At 43.8% G+C, this 19877-nt stretch overlaps 1 protein-coding gene across 8 annotated transcripts in view; it reads left to right on the plus strand.

Moving 5' to 3' along the window:
- KIAA0319 (KIAA0319 ortholog) overlaps positions 1 to 19877 on the plus strand; it is an 84208-nt gene that overhangs the window by 4836 nt on the left and 59495 nt on the right. For 2 of the 8 annotated variants that reach the window (XM_025190092.2, XM_006133995.4), the window contains exon 2: positions 9836 to 9996. The exons of 5 other annotated variants lie outside the window; for them this stretch is intronic. In XM_025190092.2, coding sequence (XP_025045877.2) covers positions 9948 to 9996 — 49 coding nt within the window. In that variant the 5' untranslated portion in view covers positions 9836 to 9947. The remainder of the gene's footprint in view (positions 1 to 9835; positions 9997 to 19877) is intronic. One more of the 8 variants, XM_075921147.1, reaches the window with a different exon arrangement.

Genomic DNA, 19877 nt, shown 5'->3' on the forward strand with positions numbered 1-19877 from the left:
CTACTACTGGAACTGCTTACTACTGACATGTGGGGCACAGCTTCTTTTGCTGTACTGTCACTTATTGATAGTAAACGGTGCTTTGTATATGGCATGTCAATGAAGCCCTGGACACCATGGATTATTTTCAGTCCGTTAAAACATTTTTCTTTTTGGTTTGATATTGACATTACATTTTGAAAATTGGAAACTGTATTCCCCTTTTAGAATGAATATTGAGCAAAGATACAGAGAACTAATAGGAGGCCACAAAAATGTATGGAAATCAAAAGATCTGTTGATCAAAGTTCCAGCTGATCACAATAATCCATCATTCTGCCTTCAGATGCTTCCCTTTATAAAACTAGGATTTACACTCTTTATCTGCCAAGTGAGAATTTGAAGTGCTGAGATGTTTGGCATCTTTGAATTGTCTTATATTGGTGAATTTATTGAGTTCAGCTCATTTTTAGCACATTGTTCTGGCATGTGCATACAAAAGTACTATACAAATGATATTTGTATTGCAATTTAGGTGGCAGTAATCCTGAGTGATTTAATCTTGTTTCCAGTCACTATATATGTCACAATTGGAGTAAATTCTGGCACTGATGATGGTGCTATAATTTTTCATCCTAGCAGTTACACTATTCATTGATTTTTTTTTATGTTGTTTTTACCGTAAATTGCTTTTGGTTCTGTGTAAACTTTTTAAGTGTTAGGAATTCATTTTTTGTTTGCTGTATCGGCAGCAATTACAACGAAATTATTTGTTGTTCAGTAGCTATCATATCTGCTGAAGTATTGTACAGTAAAATGACCCTTTACATGACTCATTACTTTTCTGTTTTAGCTGTGTTACTTGCATTGGTTAGCAGTAATGAGTATTTGGGCATATCACACAGACAATTGACTTTGCAATCCTTCAGTCCAACATAATAGGTATTTTTTTTAAAAAACTGGGTAGTTGATTTTTTCTTAATTATTTCTTGTAGTAGTTTCTGAATTTGACTGACAAAATTTACTAGAATTAGGCTATAATAACCTACAGCAGTTACTAAGCAAGGCATACAGAACTCCATACAAATTGAACAGAAAGGATCAGAATCACAGGTATATGCGGGACTTGCAGTTAAGAGGGTTTTATCTATAACCGCAGGCCCCCATTTTCAAAAGTGGTGCCTATTGTCAAGCACCTACATAAGGGAGCTGATTTGCTGAGGCTGAGCACCAATAAATCTCATTGTCTTAAGCAGCAGTTGTGGATAGTCTGAAAATTAGCTCCTTTATGTGGATGTTAATATTAGACTGTATTGTCTGGAAATGTTTGAAATGGTTTCTGCTGTTATACCATCCTTTAGCATTAGGACTATGGTGTCTGCTTATGTCCCTGGTAGTTTCCTTATGTTACTAGCGGCAAGTGTTGCTTTCATGGGTTTCTCTGCCTTCTTTTCTGTGTTAATCAGAGATGCTAGGGGTTATGTAATGGTGAAATTGGTGAAGTTCTACTGTGGGTAACCCTTTTTTCTGATGAGTTGTTTAATGCTCTATTTAATGGAAAGATTCAAATGTGTTTTTTTGGGGTTTTTTTTTTTTTTTTGTTAAAGATATCAGGACAGTCTAATAAGTAGGATATTTTGTTTACTGTACCTTTCAGTTTTGGGGAAGGGACATCATCAACATAAAATCTAGCTAGCTTAAAAAAAAGAAGAGTTTTAGGTATTATCTTTACTAGTTCTTCTGGTACCATAACCCAAAATATGTAAGGTTCCTGGCAGTGGGAAATCTTCCGAGGTAATGTTTATTCTTGGAGGAATTCTGTGTCCCTGCATGTGTGCAGAATTCAGGGCTGCTACAGATTTCTTTGCTTCCCCATAGAAAAATGACAATATGGCCTTACAAATGCTTATGGTATTTCAGTGATTGGAACTGGTCTAAACTTTTGTACTGAAAAAATGTACTTTCAAAATGTGCTCCATGAGCTCTTTGCTACTGAGCCATCTGGAGGTGGTCAGTAGCCAGTATAAATTGTGAGTTTGATACCCCAGCCTTCATTTGCTCTTCACTTGCTTATGATGTAACTCTGAACACATGGCTGCATAGATTTGACTAATAACTAGAAATAAAGAGCTACATTTAGCTGCATTACTATTAGATAAGGGGTATAGGGATCTTCCCCAATATTCCCCTTCCACATTCTCCATCCATTGTATTGCAGTTTAAACAAATTACCAAAATAATTGAAACCAGTGTAATTATACTGTGTTATTTTGACAAATAAAATATGCATAGTCTTTCAGTCTCTTTAAAATATTGTTTGCAGAATTTTTCATTTTTTCATGCAAAATTCACTCAGGAGTAGGTGTTGCTAATGAGCAAAGTTATTCATACTACTGTCACACTATTAGCCATAGGCACCAACTTCCCCTCTAGCTGTGGAGTAGAGGTTTGCTCAATCCTCTTCCGCCCCCCCACTTCTTCCCAGGCCATCCCATACCCCATGCTCTGTCTCTTCTTCAGCTCCTCCAAGTGTCCCCTGTTCTTGCTCCTCCCCCTCTCTCCTAAATGCCACAAATCAGATGTTTGCTGCATTCCAGAAGCGGGGGAGGGAGGAGGGGAGGAGCTGGTAAACAGGGCCACCAGTGAGTGAGAAGCACAGGGAGAAAAGAGGCCAAAGGTGGAGCTAAGCTGTCTGTGGGTGCTCAGAATCCATTAATTTTTCCCTGTGAGTACTCCAGCCCAGGAGCACCCATACAGTCAGCATCTATGCCATGGGCGGTCAGTCTGCAGTTCTCCAGCACTGCTCTACGACTATCCTAACCACTCACCCTTTCCAGTTTTTGATTATTTTACCTTGAAGGTGAACTGCTCTCACAGCTGATGCAAGTATCTTGGTACCAGCAGTGAGTTACATTTGGAGATTCTGAGGTTTCCTATATGGGCCTGATTGAGCCATTGGGAGTTTTGCCATTGATATAAATTGGGAGGAAGATAGAGTCCCAGATATGCTGCCTTATGATATATTTGCCACGCTGCAGACCAAGGATTTAGATGTACACTCTAGTCTAGGTAATCCAATCTGTACAATCTTTTATTGCGCTAACCCTGAGGTAGCTTTTATGTGTAGAGAATGTTAATGTGTCGATGCTTGGCTGGTCCTTTTCTCTCTCTGACAGGGAAAATGATGTTAATCTATATTAAAACCCAGGTGGACTGTAATACAGAGAGGTTCTGGGGGAAATGCAGTTATTATTATTATTTTTTTGTCCGCTGAACAGTCTGGTGCTGGGGGCCTGTCCTGCTGCCAAACATGTTAAAAATCATGAAATGGAAACGTTTCTCTCAGGCTGCCAGGTACAGAATTCTACTTGGCTCAAGCAAAGCTGAAAGCTGGCTTAGGAAAAAAGAAATGGCTTTCAACGTAAGGCAATATATACTTTTATTACTGACATATAAATGTGCATACAGTCCATTCTGAGCAGCTCTCCCTCTGAAATGTGAATAAGATTACAGATCTGACTTAAACCGAAGAAAGCCAAGAAAATTCAAATGTAGTGCTGGCAGCATTATGTCCTCTGTTCATCTGTATATTTGGAGAATTTGGGCATTTGCCTCTCTGGGGCTCCATCGACACTGAGTTTTCAAAGCAAAAAATATGCAAACGAGGGACTCACTTGCATGAGTTGCGATCTCATTTGCATATTTTCTGCCGATCCGTTTTTGCGCTGGGGTTTTTGCACAAAAACAAGCAGTGAGGACGTTTTCTTTTTGTGCAAAACCCCCCATCCACACTGCTGGGATTTTGGTGCAAAAGCAAGCAGTGCGGCCATTTTCTTTTTGCACAAAAAATGGGTTTTTGAGCAAAAAGAAAATGTGCACACTGCTTGTTTTTGTGTGAAAACCCCCAGCGCAATAATGGCGCAGTAGAAAACATGCAAATGAGATTGCAACTCATGCAAATGAGTCTCTCATTTGCATATTGTAGTGTAGACAAGTGTAGTCACCTGTGTGTGTCTATATCTGTTTTAAGAACTCCTCCTAAATGGTAGGAGCCAGGACCAACAAACATGGTATATAACTTCATCTTAACATAACTTAAAGCAAAGTCAGGGTTTGGTTGTGCCAGGACCGTGGAATGTGCATGGAGTATGATTGCTTTCCATCAAACAGAAAGGGAGGAGTGTGATAGCAGGGTCACTTGTACTCATGATTGACAACAGGGGCGCAGCAAGCACAGGGAACAGTTATACCCCAGAATGACCACAGGGAGGCAGCAAGCACCCCAGCCCTTGGGGAGAAGCAGCTTGCTAGCATCCAGGTCCTCGCTGCCCTGGCCTGCCCCTGGGGACCAGATAGCAGGCGGGCAGGGGCCTGGCCATCTCTGGGCTGGCTGTAACTTCTGTGCCAGAAAAGATAATGGAGCAAATAATTAAGGAATCCAACTGCAAGCATCTGGAAGATAAGGTGATGTGTAACAATCAGCATGGATTTGTCAAGAACAGATCATGTCAACCAACCTAATGGCTTTCTTTGATAAGATAACAAGCCTGATGGATAAGGGGAAAGTGGTAGATGTGGTTTACACAGACTTCAGTAAAGCATTTGATAGTCTTGCATGACCTTTTTATCAATAAACTAGGAAAATACAGTGTAGATGGGGTTACTATAAGATGTGGTCTTATGTACTATAACTGGCTGGATAATCCTTTTAGAAGAATAGTTACAAATGGTTTACAGTCATGCTTGAAGGGCATAACAAATGGGGTTATGCAGGGATCAGTTTCGGGACTAGTTCTGTTCAATATCTTCACCAACAGTTTAGTTATTGGTATAGAGAGTACACTTATAAAGTTTGCAGATGATACCGAGCTGGGTGGGGTTGCAACTGCTTTAGAGGATAGGGTTTATAATTCAAAATGATGTCGACAAACTGAAGAAATAGTCTAAGTAAATAGGGCGAAATTCAGTAAGGATAAATGCAAAGTACTCCACTTAGGGAGGGACAGTCAGTTTCACACATACAAAAAGGGAAGTGACTGTCTAGGAAATACTACAGAAAGGGATCTAGGGATCATAATGAACCACAAGCTAAATGAATGAACAGTGTGACATTGTTGCCGAAAAAGCAAACATGATTCTGGGATGCATTAAAAGGAGTGCTATAAGCAAGACACCAGAAGTAATTCTTCTCTACTCTTCACTGATTAGGCCTCAACTGGAGTATTGTGTCCAGCTGTGGGCACCACATTTCAGTAATGATGTAGAGAAATTGGAGAAGGTCCAGAGAAGAGCAACAAAAATGATTAAAGGTCTAGAAAATATGACCTATGAGGGAAGACTGAAAGAATTGTGTTTGTTTAGTCTGCAAGAGAGAAGACTGAGGGGTGGACATAACAGTTTTCAAATACCTAAAAGGGTGTTACAAGGGGAGAAAAAATTTTCTCCTTGATCTGAGGATAGGACAAGAAGCAATGGGCTTCCAGTGCAGCAAGGGAGGCTTAGGTTGGGCATTACGAAAAATTTCGTAATGATCAGGGTGGTTAAACACTGGAATAAGTTGCCTAGGAGGGTTGTGGAATCTCCATCACTGGAGATTTTTAAGAGCAGGTTAGACGAACCTCTATCTGGGATAAGAATGTTAAAAGGCCGGTAATTCACTAATTGTGTAGTCAATACAATTTGTATTGACCACACAATTGGCTGATAAGGGAAGATGCTCTGTCCAGAAGCTACCCTTGCTGTAGCTCTGCAGTTTAAATGTAGTAGGAGCCGGGTGCACAGGCAGCCGGCCTCCTATTACATTTAAACTACAGAACAGTAGCTGGATTAGTCCTCGACCAGTGCAAGCCAGGACAGAATTGGGACTGCTGCAGCTTTGCATTTTAAATGTAGTAAGAGCTGCCTGGCTCTTTAAAATGCAGAGTCGCAGCAGTCCCGGACTGGTGCTCACTGGGACTGAGCTGGGCTTGCCAGTCTGGGCCACCGCAAACAGGGTCTGCTGCTGGAGCCCCACCCCTCCTCACTGCCTCTGATAGAGGCAGCAGTGCAGGGGTGGAGGGGCAAGCAGCACAGTGGTGACAGTGCTGGGGGGAAATGGCTTTTAAGCTGGCTCCGCCCAGCACCTGCTCCTGTTTCCGTGCCCCCTGCTGTCTCTGATACAGAGGCAGAAAGGGGAGGGGGGGGGGGAAATGAGTAGTCGACAACTCACTTACCTCCCTAGTCAGGGTTGATCCCATTCTAGATGGTGCTGGGTCCTGGCATGAGGGCAGGGGACTGGATTTGATGACCTCTCGAGGTCCCTTCCAGTTCTAGTTTTCTGTGATTCTATGATATTTTGGATCTGAGATTTCTCCCACTGACGTCAAAAGTAGTTTTGCAATTGACTTCAGTGTCTTTACCAAGCTCAGCTTATGGTATGCCAACTCCAACTACATAAGCTGGAGTTGATGTACCTTAAGCCGACCTTCTAGGTGTATTGTAGGCTTGGCCTTAGAGATCAGGATTCTTTTCCCAGTTCTGTCTGGTACAACCTGTGGATCCTTACTTACTAATTATGTAAAAGGAAAGGACTGATACTTGCCTTCCTTTGGAGGAAAGGGTATACCTTGCTTAACAACTCTGTATACTTCGCAATTCTTCTAATTAATGCCAGTCAGAAAAAGAGGTGAAACTTGAACCTAAGACGTTTTGAGTCCCAACCCAATGCACCCTCCTCTTTCAGCCAGCAGAGCATACATACTCGATCCATCCTAAAAAGATACATCTGGTTTGTGGGACTGCTTCTAAAAATCTGTGAGGGAGAGAGACCATGGCCAGATATTAGATTTTTTTTTTTTAAGGTCAAACTCCTAATAAGTTCTGTGGCACATGCACAAATGGCAGCTTTCTGTGGCTCGTGACTTGTCCATTTCTGGATTTTTTTTTTTTTTTTTTTTTTTTTTTGCAGGCACAAAAAATCTCTCTCTCTTTCTGGTTCTACAAGCCTATCCCACTGCTACATCTCAGATTTTGAACAGAAACTTGAAATGCTGTGTTTTTTAAGTTAGAAAAATTGGTTAAGATTGGCAAAACTTGCTGTCTTTTTCCTAATGTTTTTCTCAAGATCGGCTGAAACATTCCAAAGAAATTAAACCTGAAATAGAGACCAAACATGGAGGCTATGTCTACACTACAAGGTTTTTGCGCAAAAACCTGGGGAGTGTCCACACCTCAAACGAGCTCTTGCACAATTAAATGGGCAGTTAAATGGCAGAACAGAGGGCTTTTTCTGCTGTAGGTAAACCTCCTTTTCTGAGCATAACTGCTTTTAGCGCTATAGCTATAGCGCAAGAAGGCAAGTGTGGATGCTCCAGAGGAAAAAAGCCATTATGGGAATGGCCATCAGAGCTTTTTTGCGCAAGAGCATCCAGCAGTGTGGACGCTCTCTTGCACAAAAGCACATCGCTTTTGTGATGAGCTTTGAGGTGTGGACATGCTCTTGCGCAAGAAGTATTTGCATAAAAACACTAACACAAAAGGCTTCTTGCGCAAGAAGCCTGTAGTTCAGACGTAGCTACAGTGTTTCTGTCCCAGTAGCTAAAGTTTGACAAATTTGTGAGTGATTGAACTTTGGTGTTAAAATGGGAAACGGTTGGCAACTTTAATAATAGGAGTCGCTATCACCAACTCCTAAAATGTAAAATGGATTTAATAGTAATTGCTTTGCTAATACTTGTGAGCTTGTGTTTGGAGCTCCTTTGGGAAAAGGTGCTGCATAAGAACAAAGTATAATTATTTTCCTTCTCACTTAAGCATGCTGAACCAAATTACTTCCTAATGTGACTTTATTAACCTACGTCAGTGGTCACCGATCAATAGATCAGGATCTACTGGTAGATCTTGGAGCCTCTGACAGCTGATCCTAACTGGTTTGGCCACATGGCTATCAAGTGCCAGAGCTTCAGCTGCTGCTCCTCCCACTGCTGTGCATCTCCGGCCCTTTGCCTTGGAACTGTTCCCCCCAGAAGCCTCCTGCTTTCTGTGCAGGGCAAGGAAGAAAGAGAAGGGTGCTGATGTCAAGGTGCCCCCTTTTCCCACCCTGTGTCCTATCTCCACAGAGCAGAGAGGGGGCACAACAGGACTATGGATAGAGCAAGTTTGCTGGCTGCTTTTGGGAGTGGTGCAGAGCTAGGGCAGGGGTGAGCCTGCCTTAGCCCCACTGCACTGCCACCTAAGGTAAGCAGTGCTCATTGGAGTCCACATCCTGAACCCCTACCAAAGTCATGAACCCCCTCCTGCATCCCAACTGCCTGCCCCAATGGGGGAGGGAGGGAGGATGGAGTGAACAGTGGCGAGGTGTCAGAGGCAGGGCAAAGAGCACAAAGGAGGCGGGGCAAGGATATGTGGGTTTGAGGTAGATCTTGGGTTGCACTTAAATTCAAAAAGTGATCTTGTGCTTAAAAAGGTTAGAGACCCCTGACTTATGTGAAACTACATCCAGGTTGAATTTAGTCTCTTTGAATAATTACAAAAACATAAACACTGCAGCATTGCATGAGCTTCAGTGCTAGATTAAAATAAAAGATTTTATTTGTTCAATAGTTGACCCTTACAAAGGGTGGTCAGAGTGGGAAGAAATGGATTAATGCATTTTTCATCCTGTTTCTAAGAATTTTTTTGGAGGGGAGAACTGTAATTGCAAATATCAAAACCTTCTTAGGTATAAAGTAGTGTTGTTTTGTGACAAATAATTGTTTTAGTATTACTTGAATGAATCAAGATAACCATTTTGATGCTTGGATTTTCCATAATAGTGTGTGTCTCAAAAAAGTAATTTTATTGCTTGTTCGGTCGAATTAGGCATATGAATGTCAAACTGTATTTTAAAATGTGTGTCAGACTTCTGAAGTGAATAAACTTTCCCAGTTTAGCGTTCCCAATTCACCACTTTTGCATTTGGGATTTGAGATTCTTAGCAAAATACTTTAACCTTCCCCTTCTCCAAAATGGCAGGTTGTGTGTAGGAAGGGAAGAATCTCCAAGGTTCCTGATGAATTGATGCTGCATGGTGACTTGGATTGTATGTGCAGCAGATGAAGTCCAGCTGGAATCTGGAGCTGTTTCAATATCTACCCTGTTTAGATAAGCCTGTGTAAAAGAACAGTGTCAAAACAGCTCTCTTCTTCTTGTATTTCTCCTGGTTTTCCAGTAGGCCAGTCACTTGTCATAGAAAAGACCACGCTGTAAGGGGCCCAGCACTAAGCCAGCCAAGGGTTCCACTCCCTTTCCTCTTGGGGTATTCCTCTGTATCTTTTGTATGCATGGTAGATAGTAGCTCTGTAGCTGGTTAATTAAAGCTTGTGGATTTTTTTTCCCTTCTCAAAAGAGATGTTGGAATTAGTTCTTCTCCATTAAGCCCATCTGTTCATTGCTCAGGTTTACTGGAGGCACGCTGATTGTCCTGAGGAGAAGAGAATTTTCAGGAAGAAAACCTAAAAGGCCCTTGTTTGCCTTACTCACACAAGTAGTCTCCTAAATTAACAGACTTACCTTTGAAGCCTGGGATTTTAATATTGAAGGTTTTTTTTTTAATGGATCCACAATGAAGGTTGCATTTCACTTTCCACTTAAGCAGAATAATTGCAGAAAACTGGGGATTTGTAGGTACAGGGACCCAAGGGTGTAGGCTATTTCTGTGCCTTCAAAGCACAACAGTTACAGGTAAGTAATTTGTTCTTTTTGCCCTACCTCTTATTTCATCCATCACACAGGAGCTGGGGAAGTAATTACAAAGCCTGCATTTATCCTCTCTGCTTGTGCTGTGACAAGTCTAAAATGCTGAAGTCTGACCTATTTCTCCCTCTGCTGTCTATTACAGCCCTTCAAGGTTCCTGCTAGGTACTAAATTAATAGAGGAAACTGATACTAAAGTCATATCTTCTCCGAACAGCTGGTCAGAAGCCTGGTTGTCACTGCCTGCCTGGTGTAAAATGGCATTTGAGCTCAGCATTCAGTTCTTGTTGCTGTGGGCAATCACAGGTAGGAGTTTACGTCATGTGTTAATGTCTGAGTCGAGCACCGCAAATGAAGCAAATGCTGGTGTGTGTTTTGTTTTTGTTTTTGTTTTTGTTTTTGTTTTGTTTTTGTTTTGATAAAATAAGACTAGGTTGAGAAAAGGCAATTGTTATTGCTCATTGCTAAGAAGAGTTCTTGTGATGTAATAACTTCATAGCTGAAAGCAGAAAAGGGACGCTAAATAGAGGCTATTCAAAACTTGATTTCTGACCCATCCAGGTGGGGTTGGAGGAAAGGTTCCTAGAACTTTTCCTTGGTCCTAGCTGATCTATTCTGGGTCAGCCACAATTAGGTACAAATGCTGTGGAGTACAAAGGGAATGGAGCATTATAAGAACATATCTAGGTGGGAGCAAAGCCATGTGCGCTGGGAGCAGGTCTCGAGTGCCTTTGAAAGGTATAACACTTTGAAGGATAAATACTTCAGGCATCTGAGCTGAGGCCTGATCAAGCCACTAGTATAAGAAAAATAAAAATGATTTTTTTTCAGGCACGTAGAATTTCTTTTCACAAAGACAATTTAGGGGAGAATTGGTAAAATTTCCCTAACTGCCACAGGTAACTGTCAGTCCCCGTAATACACGAGGTTTGAAGGGATGCCGGAAAGGATGAGACCACAACTGGGGGTTTCAAAAAGTACAAACTGATTTTATTTTGATGGCGCCAGACAATCATCAGAACAAAAATTAAACAGATTGCCAGACAACACAAAACAATTCCCTGAGGCTTTTCTAAATCACAATAATTCCCAATAACTGCCCAGGGGTTAGGAACAGTTGAATTAACACTGGTATTATCCATAGGGCTGACTATTTACACAACTTTATACAAGGAAACAGTAAAAAACCTAAACCACAACTATTTATAAACTAACTTAGTAACTTTTTAGCCACTGTCACTTGGCAAGCAATAAGGACAACTAAAAAATCAATTAGGATAGGGATGATGGCGGGGGGGGGGGGGGTTATACCAGTTCTGGAGACAGCAGGAACACAAGTACCGGTCACACGCTCATAAACTGTCTCCACTCGGGTCGACCAACTCGGAGTACGCTCAGTAAGACTCAAGAGCGGGGGGTGCAAGGCGTCTGGGTGATCAGGCCAGGCGTTCACTCAATGCGAATCCCCAGTGAGAGAGGGGCTGCCTGCCTGTTTTATTGCCTGTGAACTTATCACCCCATAGGTTGGTTTTTGCTGCAGTGGGTGGAGTAGCAGGCCTGAGCACCAGTCAGCCCACTGGCTGATCTGTTACTGCAATGGGTGGAGCGAGCAGGGGAAGATTATTAATTTACATGCCCTTATATGGAAAACACTCCACCTCACAGACAGAGCCCCCTATACCAGCCTCAGAGGTATTACAGGCTATGGCTCCCTGCGACGGGCAGCCATTCCTGATGTTCTGCCTCGGACAGTAACATTAACAAACAAATGAAAAATAGTGTAGATTCTCTGTACTACCTCTTTATCAAGAGTAGTTTTAATTCTAACATTGGCATTGTTAACCAAAACACTACAGAATGAAGTATAATGCACATATAAGGTCTTTATTTTTGCCAGAAGGAGTTGTGGGTACAAAAATACTGGCAGAATCTATATTATTGGAATTCAATAAATGTAATAAAGAATTATTTGGACTCCATCAGTCTTTTGAGAAACAAGCAGTATTAGCTGTTAAATAAGAGAGAGTCTTTCTAATATGTCTAGTTCAAAAAATCCTGCTAAATTTGGAAGTGAGATGGCATTAAGTCCAGGGTATTTTGGTGGCAAGTTTAGAAACAGTGTTCTAGAGGATAATCCTGTCATACTGTATGTCTGCTGAGGGGAATTTGTGTCCGTTTTTGTACAGTAAATAGTGGATGCATGCGTCTTATATAGTCAGTTTTGTTCAAAGCCATATTTGAGGTCCTTTGATAAAGATCATTTTGGTGTGAACTCTTTGGGTTAGAGATGAATATTCTTATGAAAGATATTCTTATCGATAAAGTAGGCAAATACAACTTAAGAAGAGGCCACTATAAAGTGGGTGCATAACTGGCTGGATAACCTTTCTCAGAGAGTAGTTATTAATGGTTCACAATCCTGATGGAAAGGCATAACAAGTGGGGTTCCACAAGGGTCTGTTCTGAGACCGATTCTGTTCAATATCTTCATCAACGATTTAGATACTGGCATAGAGAGTACGCTTATTAAGTTTTCAGATGATTCAAAGCTGGAAGGGGTTCTAATGCTTTGGAGGATAGAGTCATAATTCAAAATGATCTGGACAAACTGGAGAAATGGTCTTAGGTAAATAGGATGAAGTTTAATTAGGACAAATGCAAAGTACTCCACTTAGGAAGGAACAATCAGTCTCACACATACAGAATGGGAAGCGACTGTCTAGGAAGGAGTACTGCAGAAAGGGATCTAGGGGTCATAGTGAACCACAACCTAAATATGAGTCAACAGCGTGACACTGTTGCAAAAACAGCAAACATGATTCTGGAATGTATTAACAGGTGTGTTGTGAGCAAGACACCAGAAGTAATTGTTCTCTACTCTTCGCTGATTAGGCCTCAACTGGAGTATTGTGTCCAGCTGTGGGCACCTCACTTCAGTAATGATGTAGAGCAGGCATGTCCAAAGTCTGGCCCGCGGGCCAATTGCGGCCCGTGTTCCAGTTTAATACGGCCCCACAGGTAATTTGGCAATATCTATCTTTTATGGCCCCCAATGAATCCATATGTATTGAGATGAATACATTGTAAAATCTCAGTTAATGTCAGTTGGTCTAAATCAGTTATAAATATATTTGGACACAACATATATACTTGGTGTTATGTTCCTGTTCATATTTTTTTAACTTAAAAGTTGACAGACAACCTTTCATATATATTTCAGCTTCCTGGATTTTTTTTTCATCTGGCCTTCAGATATGAAAGGCAGAGTGATTTAACACCTGTTTAGATTTGTCATCCATGTGACGAAATGAAAAGTATGCCGTTTGCAATAAACTTTGCATAAAATAGTTAATTTGCATTTAATTTTAATGGTTCAAAGAATGTCAGGCAAAATGGTCGGCCCTCACGCATGTTCACTTCATCAAATCTGGCCCTCTTTGAAAAATGTTTGGACATCCCTGATGTAGAGAAATTGGAGAAGGTCCAGAGAAAAGCAACAAGAATGATTAAAGGTCTAGGGAACATGACCTGTGAAGGAAGACGGAAAGAATTTGGCTTGTTTAGTTTGGAAAGACTGAGGGGGGACATGATGGTGGTTTTCAGGTATCTAAAAGGGTGTCACAAGGAGGGAGAAAAATTGTTTTCCTTAGCCTCTGAGGATAGGACAAGATGCAAGGAGCTTAAACTGCAGCAAGAGAGGTTTAGGTTGGACATTAGGAAAAACTTCCTAACTGTCAGGGTGGGTAAACACTGAAATAAGTTGCCTAGGGAGGTTGTAGAATCTCCATCTCTGGAGATATTTAAGAGCAGGTTAGATAGACATCGATCAGGGATGGTCTAGAGACAGTACTGGGTCCTGCCATGAGGGCAGAGGACTGGACTCGATGACCTCTCGAGGTCCGTTCCAGTCCTAGTGTTCTATAATTCTATGTGTTGCTGGAATAGTTGCTACACTTCGAAGGCGGAGGCGCCCTTATCGACTAATTGAATATTGAATGCAAATTGCTTTGATTATTTGATTAGCCAATTAATCTAAATATAACATCCCTATCACATACAAGAATGATACATGGACAAAAATAGGATATACAGATTCAGGGAGTTTGTAACTGTAAAACTGATATGTTACATGACCTGTTTTGCATAAAGCATCTGAGTTATGCATATTCATTTTCATAAGCCAATTTTCATAAAGCATGGGGGGGATCTGTGACAGTATGTATGAGTCTTCTATAATGTAGTGTATTGCCACTGATAAATCCATTAACTGCTAAAATCATTTTGTGTTGAATGTGATCTAAATTACAATGGTCAGAATGACTATCAGTAGTGATGGAACTAATGTATTCAAAAATTGATTTTTATATGTATTTATATCTCCTATAAAAATAATATGCCGGTCCAGTTGAACTAAAGTGGGGGCTGTACAGCACTCTCTCATCAATATAGGCAGCATGCATTGGTTACCATAGACACAACTGTTTAGTTGGCAGTGCTATACACTGGATTAAATTCAGTATGGCAGGCTTACAGAGATGTATTCCAACCTGGTATCACAGTGATTTTACAAAATTATTTTATTGCAATACATTTCTATTCCTGTAATAAAGCTCAGCATGCCATCATGCCTGGCTCATAATATTCAGCTACTGCATATTCATGCTGTGGTACTTCATGCTGAGAATAGCCTTTATAACAAAACACAAAGACAGTTTAGTGTATAGTTACAATTACAGGTGATGTAGAACTCCCATCTTTGTGCTCTGTGCTAAGCAGCCCTGCAGGCATAAAACAACCTCCCAGTGCCATTTACGAAGGTGCCAGTCCTGTTTCCCTGTTTAGTAACACACTTCTGCTGAGATTCCCATTATCTTTGATTTCTCAGCACACTGTTGCCAAGTTTGTGGTAAAAAATCATGAGTTAATCCTTCCAACTCACTGTTATCCTAAAAATCTGATTTATTTTTCTTTGCTTTCTGATTTTTGACTCTTCAGTGTTCATGTTTTTTAAAACTTCTCTTGACAACCACAGAGGCTAGAAACTTTGCTTTAAATGGAAGCCAGGATTTTAATGGAAACACACGACTCCAGATGCTGGGGCTTTACAAAAAATTCCAAATATGCTGATAGTCACAATAACATCCTGAGAGTTAGCAACACTGTAAACCAAAGGTGTCATTTTCTTCTGATCAATTATTTTGTAAATATGGCACTTTCCTCTGGAAAAGTAGCTTTTCTCTTTGTGTGTGTGCGCACGTGCACGCATGCGCAAAGTCATAGCTGCTGACTCTAGTGACTAAAGTACATTTTTATAGCCGTTAACATTGTGAAGTCAACATAGCTTATTGAAAGGGCTTGGGAGTCTACTACTTGGGGAGATCATCAACAGAATTGTTTACTGAGATCTGATCAGATACAGCTGTGCAAGCCTACTGATTGCAGTGAGATTTCACTGAGGGCATAATTTAAAAATAGTGGGATTGTCCAGCACAGCAGAAGGTATAATTTGACCTGAATAACTCTTACTTGTTGCTGATGATTCCTAGAGAGGACCCAGCTTGACTTTCAGGGTCTAGATAAGGGGTGGGCAATAATTTTTGGTGTGTGGGGGGCACTCCAATTCTTTGGTACATGGTCAAGGGCCGCACTTTTTTGTGGAGGGGATGCGGGGTCTAGGTTGGAGGTTGAGTGCAGAAGGGTGCATGGGGTAAAGTACAGGGGTGCAGGAGACAATGTGGGGTCTGAGAGGCAGTTTAGGTGGAGGAGGGTATTGTGACCTGGGGCAGGGGATTGGGGTATAGGGTCAGGGAGGGGGTCTGGGTGCAAGAGAGGATTCTGGCCTGGGGGAAGGGTGTAGGAGGGGGTACAGGTCTGGGAGGTAGTTGTGACCTGAGGCAGGGGGTGAAGACAGTTTGGATGGTGATCTGGGGGAGGGAGTTGAGATGCAGGAGGGGTTGGGGTGTAAAAAGCCAGCACTGGATTGGAGGAGTTTAAGTGTCTCCTAGTCAGCAGGCTGCAGCACCTCCAAGGCAGGCTGGGCTCCCTGCTTGCTGCAGCCCCAGCCCACTTGAAAATACAGGCTGCTCCCTCCACATGGCTCTCAACTCTGGGTGGGGGAAGAGGCTCGCGCAGCCTCAGTCTCCCAGGCCAATCTCTCAGCTCCGATTGGTTGGCTGTTTCTAGCCAATATAAGCTGAGAGATTGGCTGAGGTCAGTTCTTATTGGCCAGTTGTTTCTGGCCAATAGGAGCTGAGGATTGGATTGGGGATGGGAAGATTGCACCAAGCCTCCCCCTCTGTGCAGAGCAGAGAGTCACAGGGACTGTGTTTTAAATTGCGCCAGCTGCGTGTGCCTGAAGGTCCTGGCAGGATGGTTCATGGGCTGGATCTGGTGACTTGGAGGTGGCTGGATCTGGATCTGGCCCGGACTGTATTTTGCTCAGCCCTGCTCTAGTTCAAGGGTGGGCAAAATCAGGACTGAGGGCTGAACCCAGCCCATCAGGCATTTTTCTCTGGCCTGCCCACCTGATTAGCAGAGGTGCATGCTTACAGCTGGCAGCATGTGTTCAGCTGCTACTCCCCTCCACCTTGCTCCATCCTACAGACCAGCTGTTCCCAGGATTCTCTGGCTAGCTGTGCAGAGGAGAGGGGAGTGCTGAAGTCAGAGTGTCCCCCTGCTCTTGTACCCCTTCTCTGCAGAGCAGGGATCGGGAAGGAGGCACACACACAGCAGAGCTGCTCCAATCTGAAGTGTGGATGGTAAGTGACTGAGACTGGTGGGGAAGGGGGAGACAACAGAGCAGGACTGATTTCCCTTCAAGATGTTTTCTCTCAGGAAGTTACCCAGCAGCAGGTAGTGCACACTCTGTGTGTCTGTCACCCCCTCCACTCCGTGTCATCTGTCTCTGTGCACATCTGTCCCCCCACACTGTCATGCACACTCAATCTGTGTCACACAGTTTGTGTCTTGCTCATAGTGTCTCTCTCTTTGTCTTACACACTCTTTGTCTCTGTCTGTAGCCCCAAGTCCCACCCCTTCTGGGGGGGGGGAGAGCCTGGAGCCAGCACACAACCACATACCAAAATTTGTGAAGTGGCCCCCCTGCAAAAATTGCCTACCCACGGTCTAGATTGTACGTGTAGCCAGGGATCAGAGCAACTTTTCAGTTATGTAATATTACACTTATCGAGAGAGTAAAAGCTGAATACCATAATGCCATTTGTAGAGTCACTTTTCAGAACAGGACTGTATGTGAAGCTGTTTCCTCCTCTGGATTTCATGGTGAGTCCTCACTCTGTAGCACTGGTGCTTTTAGGCTATCAGATTTCTGGGTGGAACTGCGTTTGTCTATGGGCTTTGTACAGCACCTACTGTAAGAACATAGGTTAAATATATTTCAAATTAAATGAATTACTGACAATTCCCCCCCCCCCCCCCAAAAAAAAAACAGGGGGAGGGTGGAGGCAGGAATTTACCGGTAAGGTATTTATGTGGCCCCATTACTGTGTTATTACTCATTGCGAGATCCTCAGATATCGCATCTTCACACCACTGTGAGTTATGGAAGTACTGCTAGCCATAGTTCCCTTTAAGGTGTGTGCCTGCACGGGTGCGCATCAACAACCCTTCGGAAGGGCTGGTGCTTCAGCCAGGGCGGGCTGTGTGGTGGCCACAGGAGCTGGAGCCTGGGCCACAGTACGAAAAATAGCACCATGGCCAGGCTCTAGTCCTGGCATATGTGGCAGCAGCCACCTGCCATGCAGCCCTGCCCTGGAACAGCTGGGGCTGCATGGCAGCTTCTGAGGCTGGGCCTGTGGTACTAAAAACTGCACCGTGGCGGAGCTCCAGTCCTGGTACATGGGGTGCGGCCACATGGTGGGCAGCTGCCTTGTGTGCCGAGACTGGAGCTAGGGCCGTGGTGCTATTTTTAGTACAGCAGTCCCAGCCTCAGAAGCTGCCATGCAGCCTTGGCCCCAGCTATTCCTGGGGCGGGGCCGCATGGTATGTGGCTGCTGCTTGTGCCGGGACTGAAGCCTGGGTGCAGTGCAGCTGTTCTTGGGCCTGGGATGCAGTACTAAAAATAGCACCGTGGCCCCGGCTCTGGCTCTGGCTCCAGTCCTGGCACACAGGGCAGTTGCCTGTCACGTGGCTGCACCCCTGCAGGTGCAATTGTTAGGAAGGCAGAAGGTAAGTGAATGGGCAGAGGTAGATCTAAGGGCAAGGTGGGTGAGGAGAGGAAGGGTCTTGTGCAGAGGGGAAAGGAGGGGGCCAGGGAAGGAGAAGAAAGGGGAAGGCACTAAGGGGCAAGATGGTTAAGACACAAATGCCAGTGGGCCAAGAGGAGGCAGTGAGGGGGAAAAGGGAGGAGGAGCAGTAGTGGGAGGCGGGAAGGTGTCAGTGGGGATGGGAGAAGAGAGAGGACAAGGTAGTGCTGGGAGAGGAAAGGGGAGGGACAATGGGGGCAAGAGGGAGGGAGAGGGGAGGAGTGGGTGCTGGGAGGGGGTGGGCATAAGGAAGGCAGGGAATGGAGCAAATCATGTGTGAGGGCACAGAGGGGTGTGAGAACTAGGGCAGAGGGTGGTGAGGGGATGGGCACCAGGGGGGAAGAGGGCAAAGGGGGCAGGTGTTGGGAGGCCAGGGACCAGAATGGTGCATGAGTAAGGGAAGGTGTAGGTGCCAGGAGGTTGTGGGGGGGTGAAACAGAAGGGCAGACACTTAGAGGGGAGGGACAGGCACCAGAGGAGAGAGGCAGGGCAGGTGGGTAGAGGGAGGTATTAGCAGAAGGAATGAGGAGAGGTAGCTACAGATGATCAGAGTGGGGCTAGAGGAGGAGGAGTAGACACCGGGAGAGAGGGGGGAGAGAAGGGTGGGTGCAGGGGAGGAGGACGGGTCCCAGGAGGCCTGAGGGGAGTGAGAAGGGCAGGAGCCAGGACAGCTGGGGTTTTGTGGGGTTTTGTGAGGTGGGGGCAGTCGCTGGCACCAGGGGAGTAGGTGGGGTGAGTGGAAGGTGGGAGACATGGCAGCAGAGAGGGAAAAGGGAGAGGATTATAAGAGATTTATTAATAACTTGTGTGCCACACATCCAAACAAGCGCACATGAGCTCAATATTGGTGCACAAGACAAAACTTACTCTGCTCACGGATGGGAAATCTTAGAGGGAACATCGATGCTAGCCCCAGTTTTACAGCTGAGAAACTGAAAGGAACAGCAAGTGATTTATCCAGGGTTATTCAGGAAGGAAATCAGTAGCAGAGCAGAGAACTGGACCTGTGTCTTTCAAAATCCTGCCCAGTGTTATAATGGGTTATCGGGGATAAAGCCAATAAGTAGCATCTTCTTTCCCAGAGCATGAGCATAGTCACGGGGAAAGATTCCCTCCAAAGGCTCAAGAGAGTACTGGGCAGAAAGCAAATCCATCTACTCCACCCATCAGCACATCTTGATTTATCAGCAATAAACAGGAATCCTGGCAACGGGTGAAATGAAGATGAACCATCAAGATCAGTGAACCAATTAGAGAGGCTCAGCTGATCCTGGGCCATCTAGCAGAACTGTAAATATCCCACAGACTCCTGCTCTAATTGCTGTAAAAGCTTTGCAGGCCATTGTTTGTTTGTAAATCCAATTGCAGTTCTCTTGGATTTGTCCCTGTGTCAAGGATTTGCTTTTATGTAATTTAGCATTTTTCTCTATTTGCTTTTCCCCGCCCCCAGTGTTTAATCTGCAGTTAGAACGGTCTCTGAGGCCAGAAGCAGGCCTTCTGCTTTCCCTGAAGTGTGTCTGTGTAAAAGCTTACAGGATTTCTGGGACAGGGAGGCTCTAATTAACATGGAAGCAGCCTGTGGAGAGAGAATGAAATCATGTGTCTGATGTTCAGAGGTATCCCATGCCCTCGGAAACTGATGTAGTGACACTTCAGATTTTGATGAACTTCTGGCTAATCTGGCTTTGCTGGGTTTGAGGATAGTGATTTTTATAGATCAGCAGCCTTAGCAGCAGAGTTAATTACGCCTTTGTCAGCATTTATGTTATAAATCCTGTTCTTCAGAGGTTTATAACTTGGCTGTGAAACTTGGCTCTGGCTTGAAAGTTGGAATTAAAGTTCTCCTCTTGGGAAACATGATTTCCCCCCCCCCCCCCTTCCAGAAGCTGGGGGAGAATTAGGCTATGTCTAGACTGCAGGCTT

This window comes from Pelodiscus sinensis, chromosome 2 (genome assembly GCF_049634645.1).
Source record: "Pelodiscus sinensis isolate JC-2024 chromosome 2, ASM4963464v1, whole genome shotgun sequence".
NCBI lineage: Eukaryota > Metazoa > Chordata > Testudines > Trionychidae > Pelodiscus > Pelodiscus sinensis.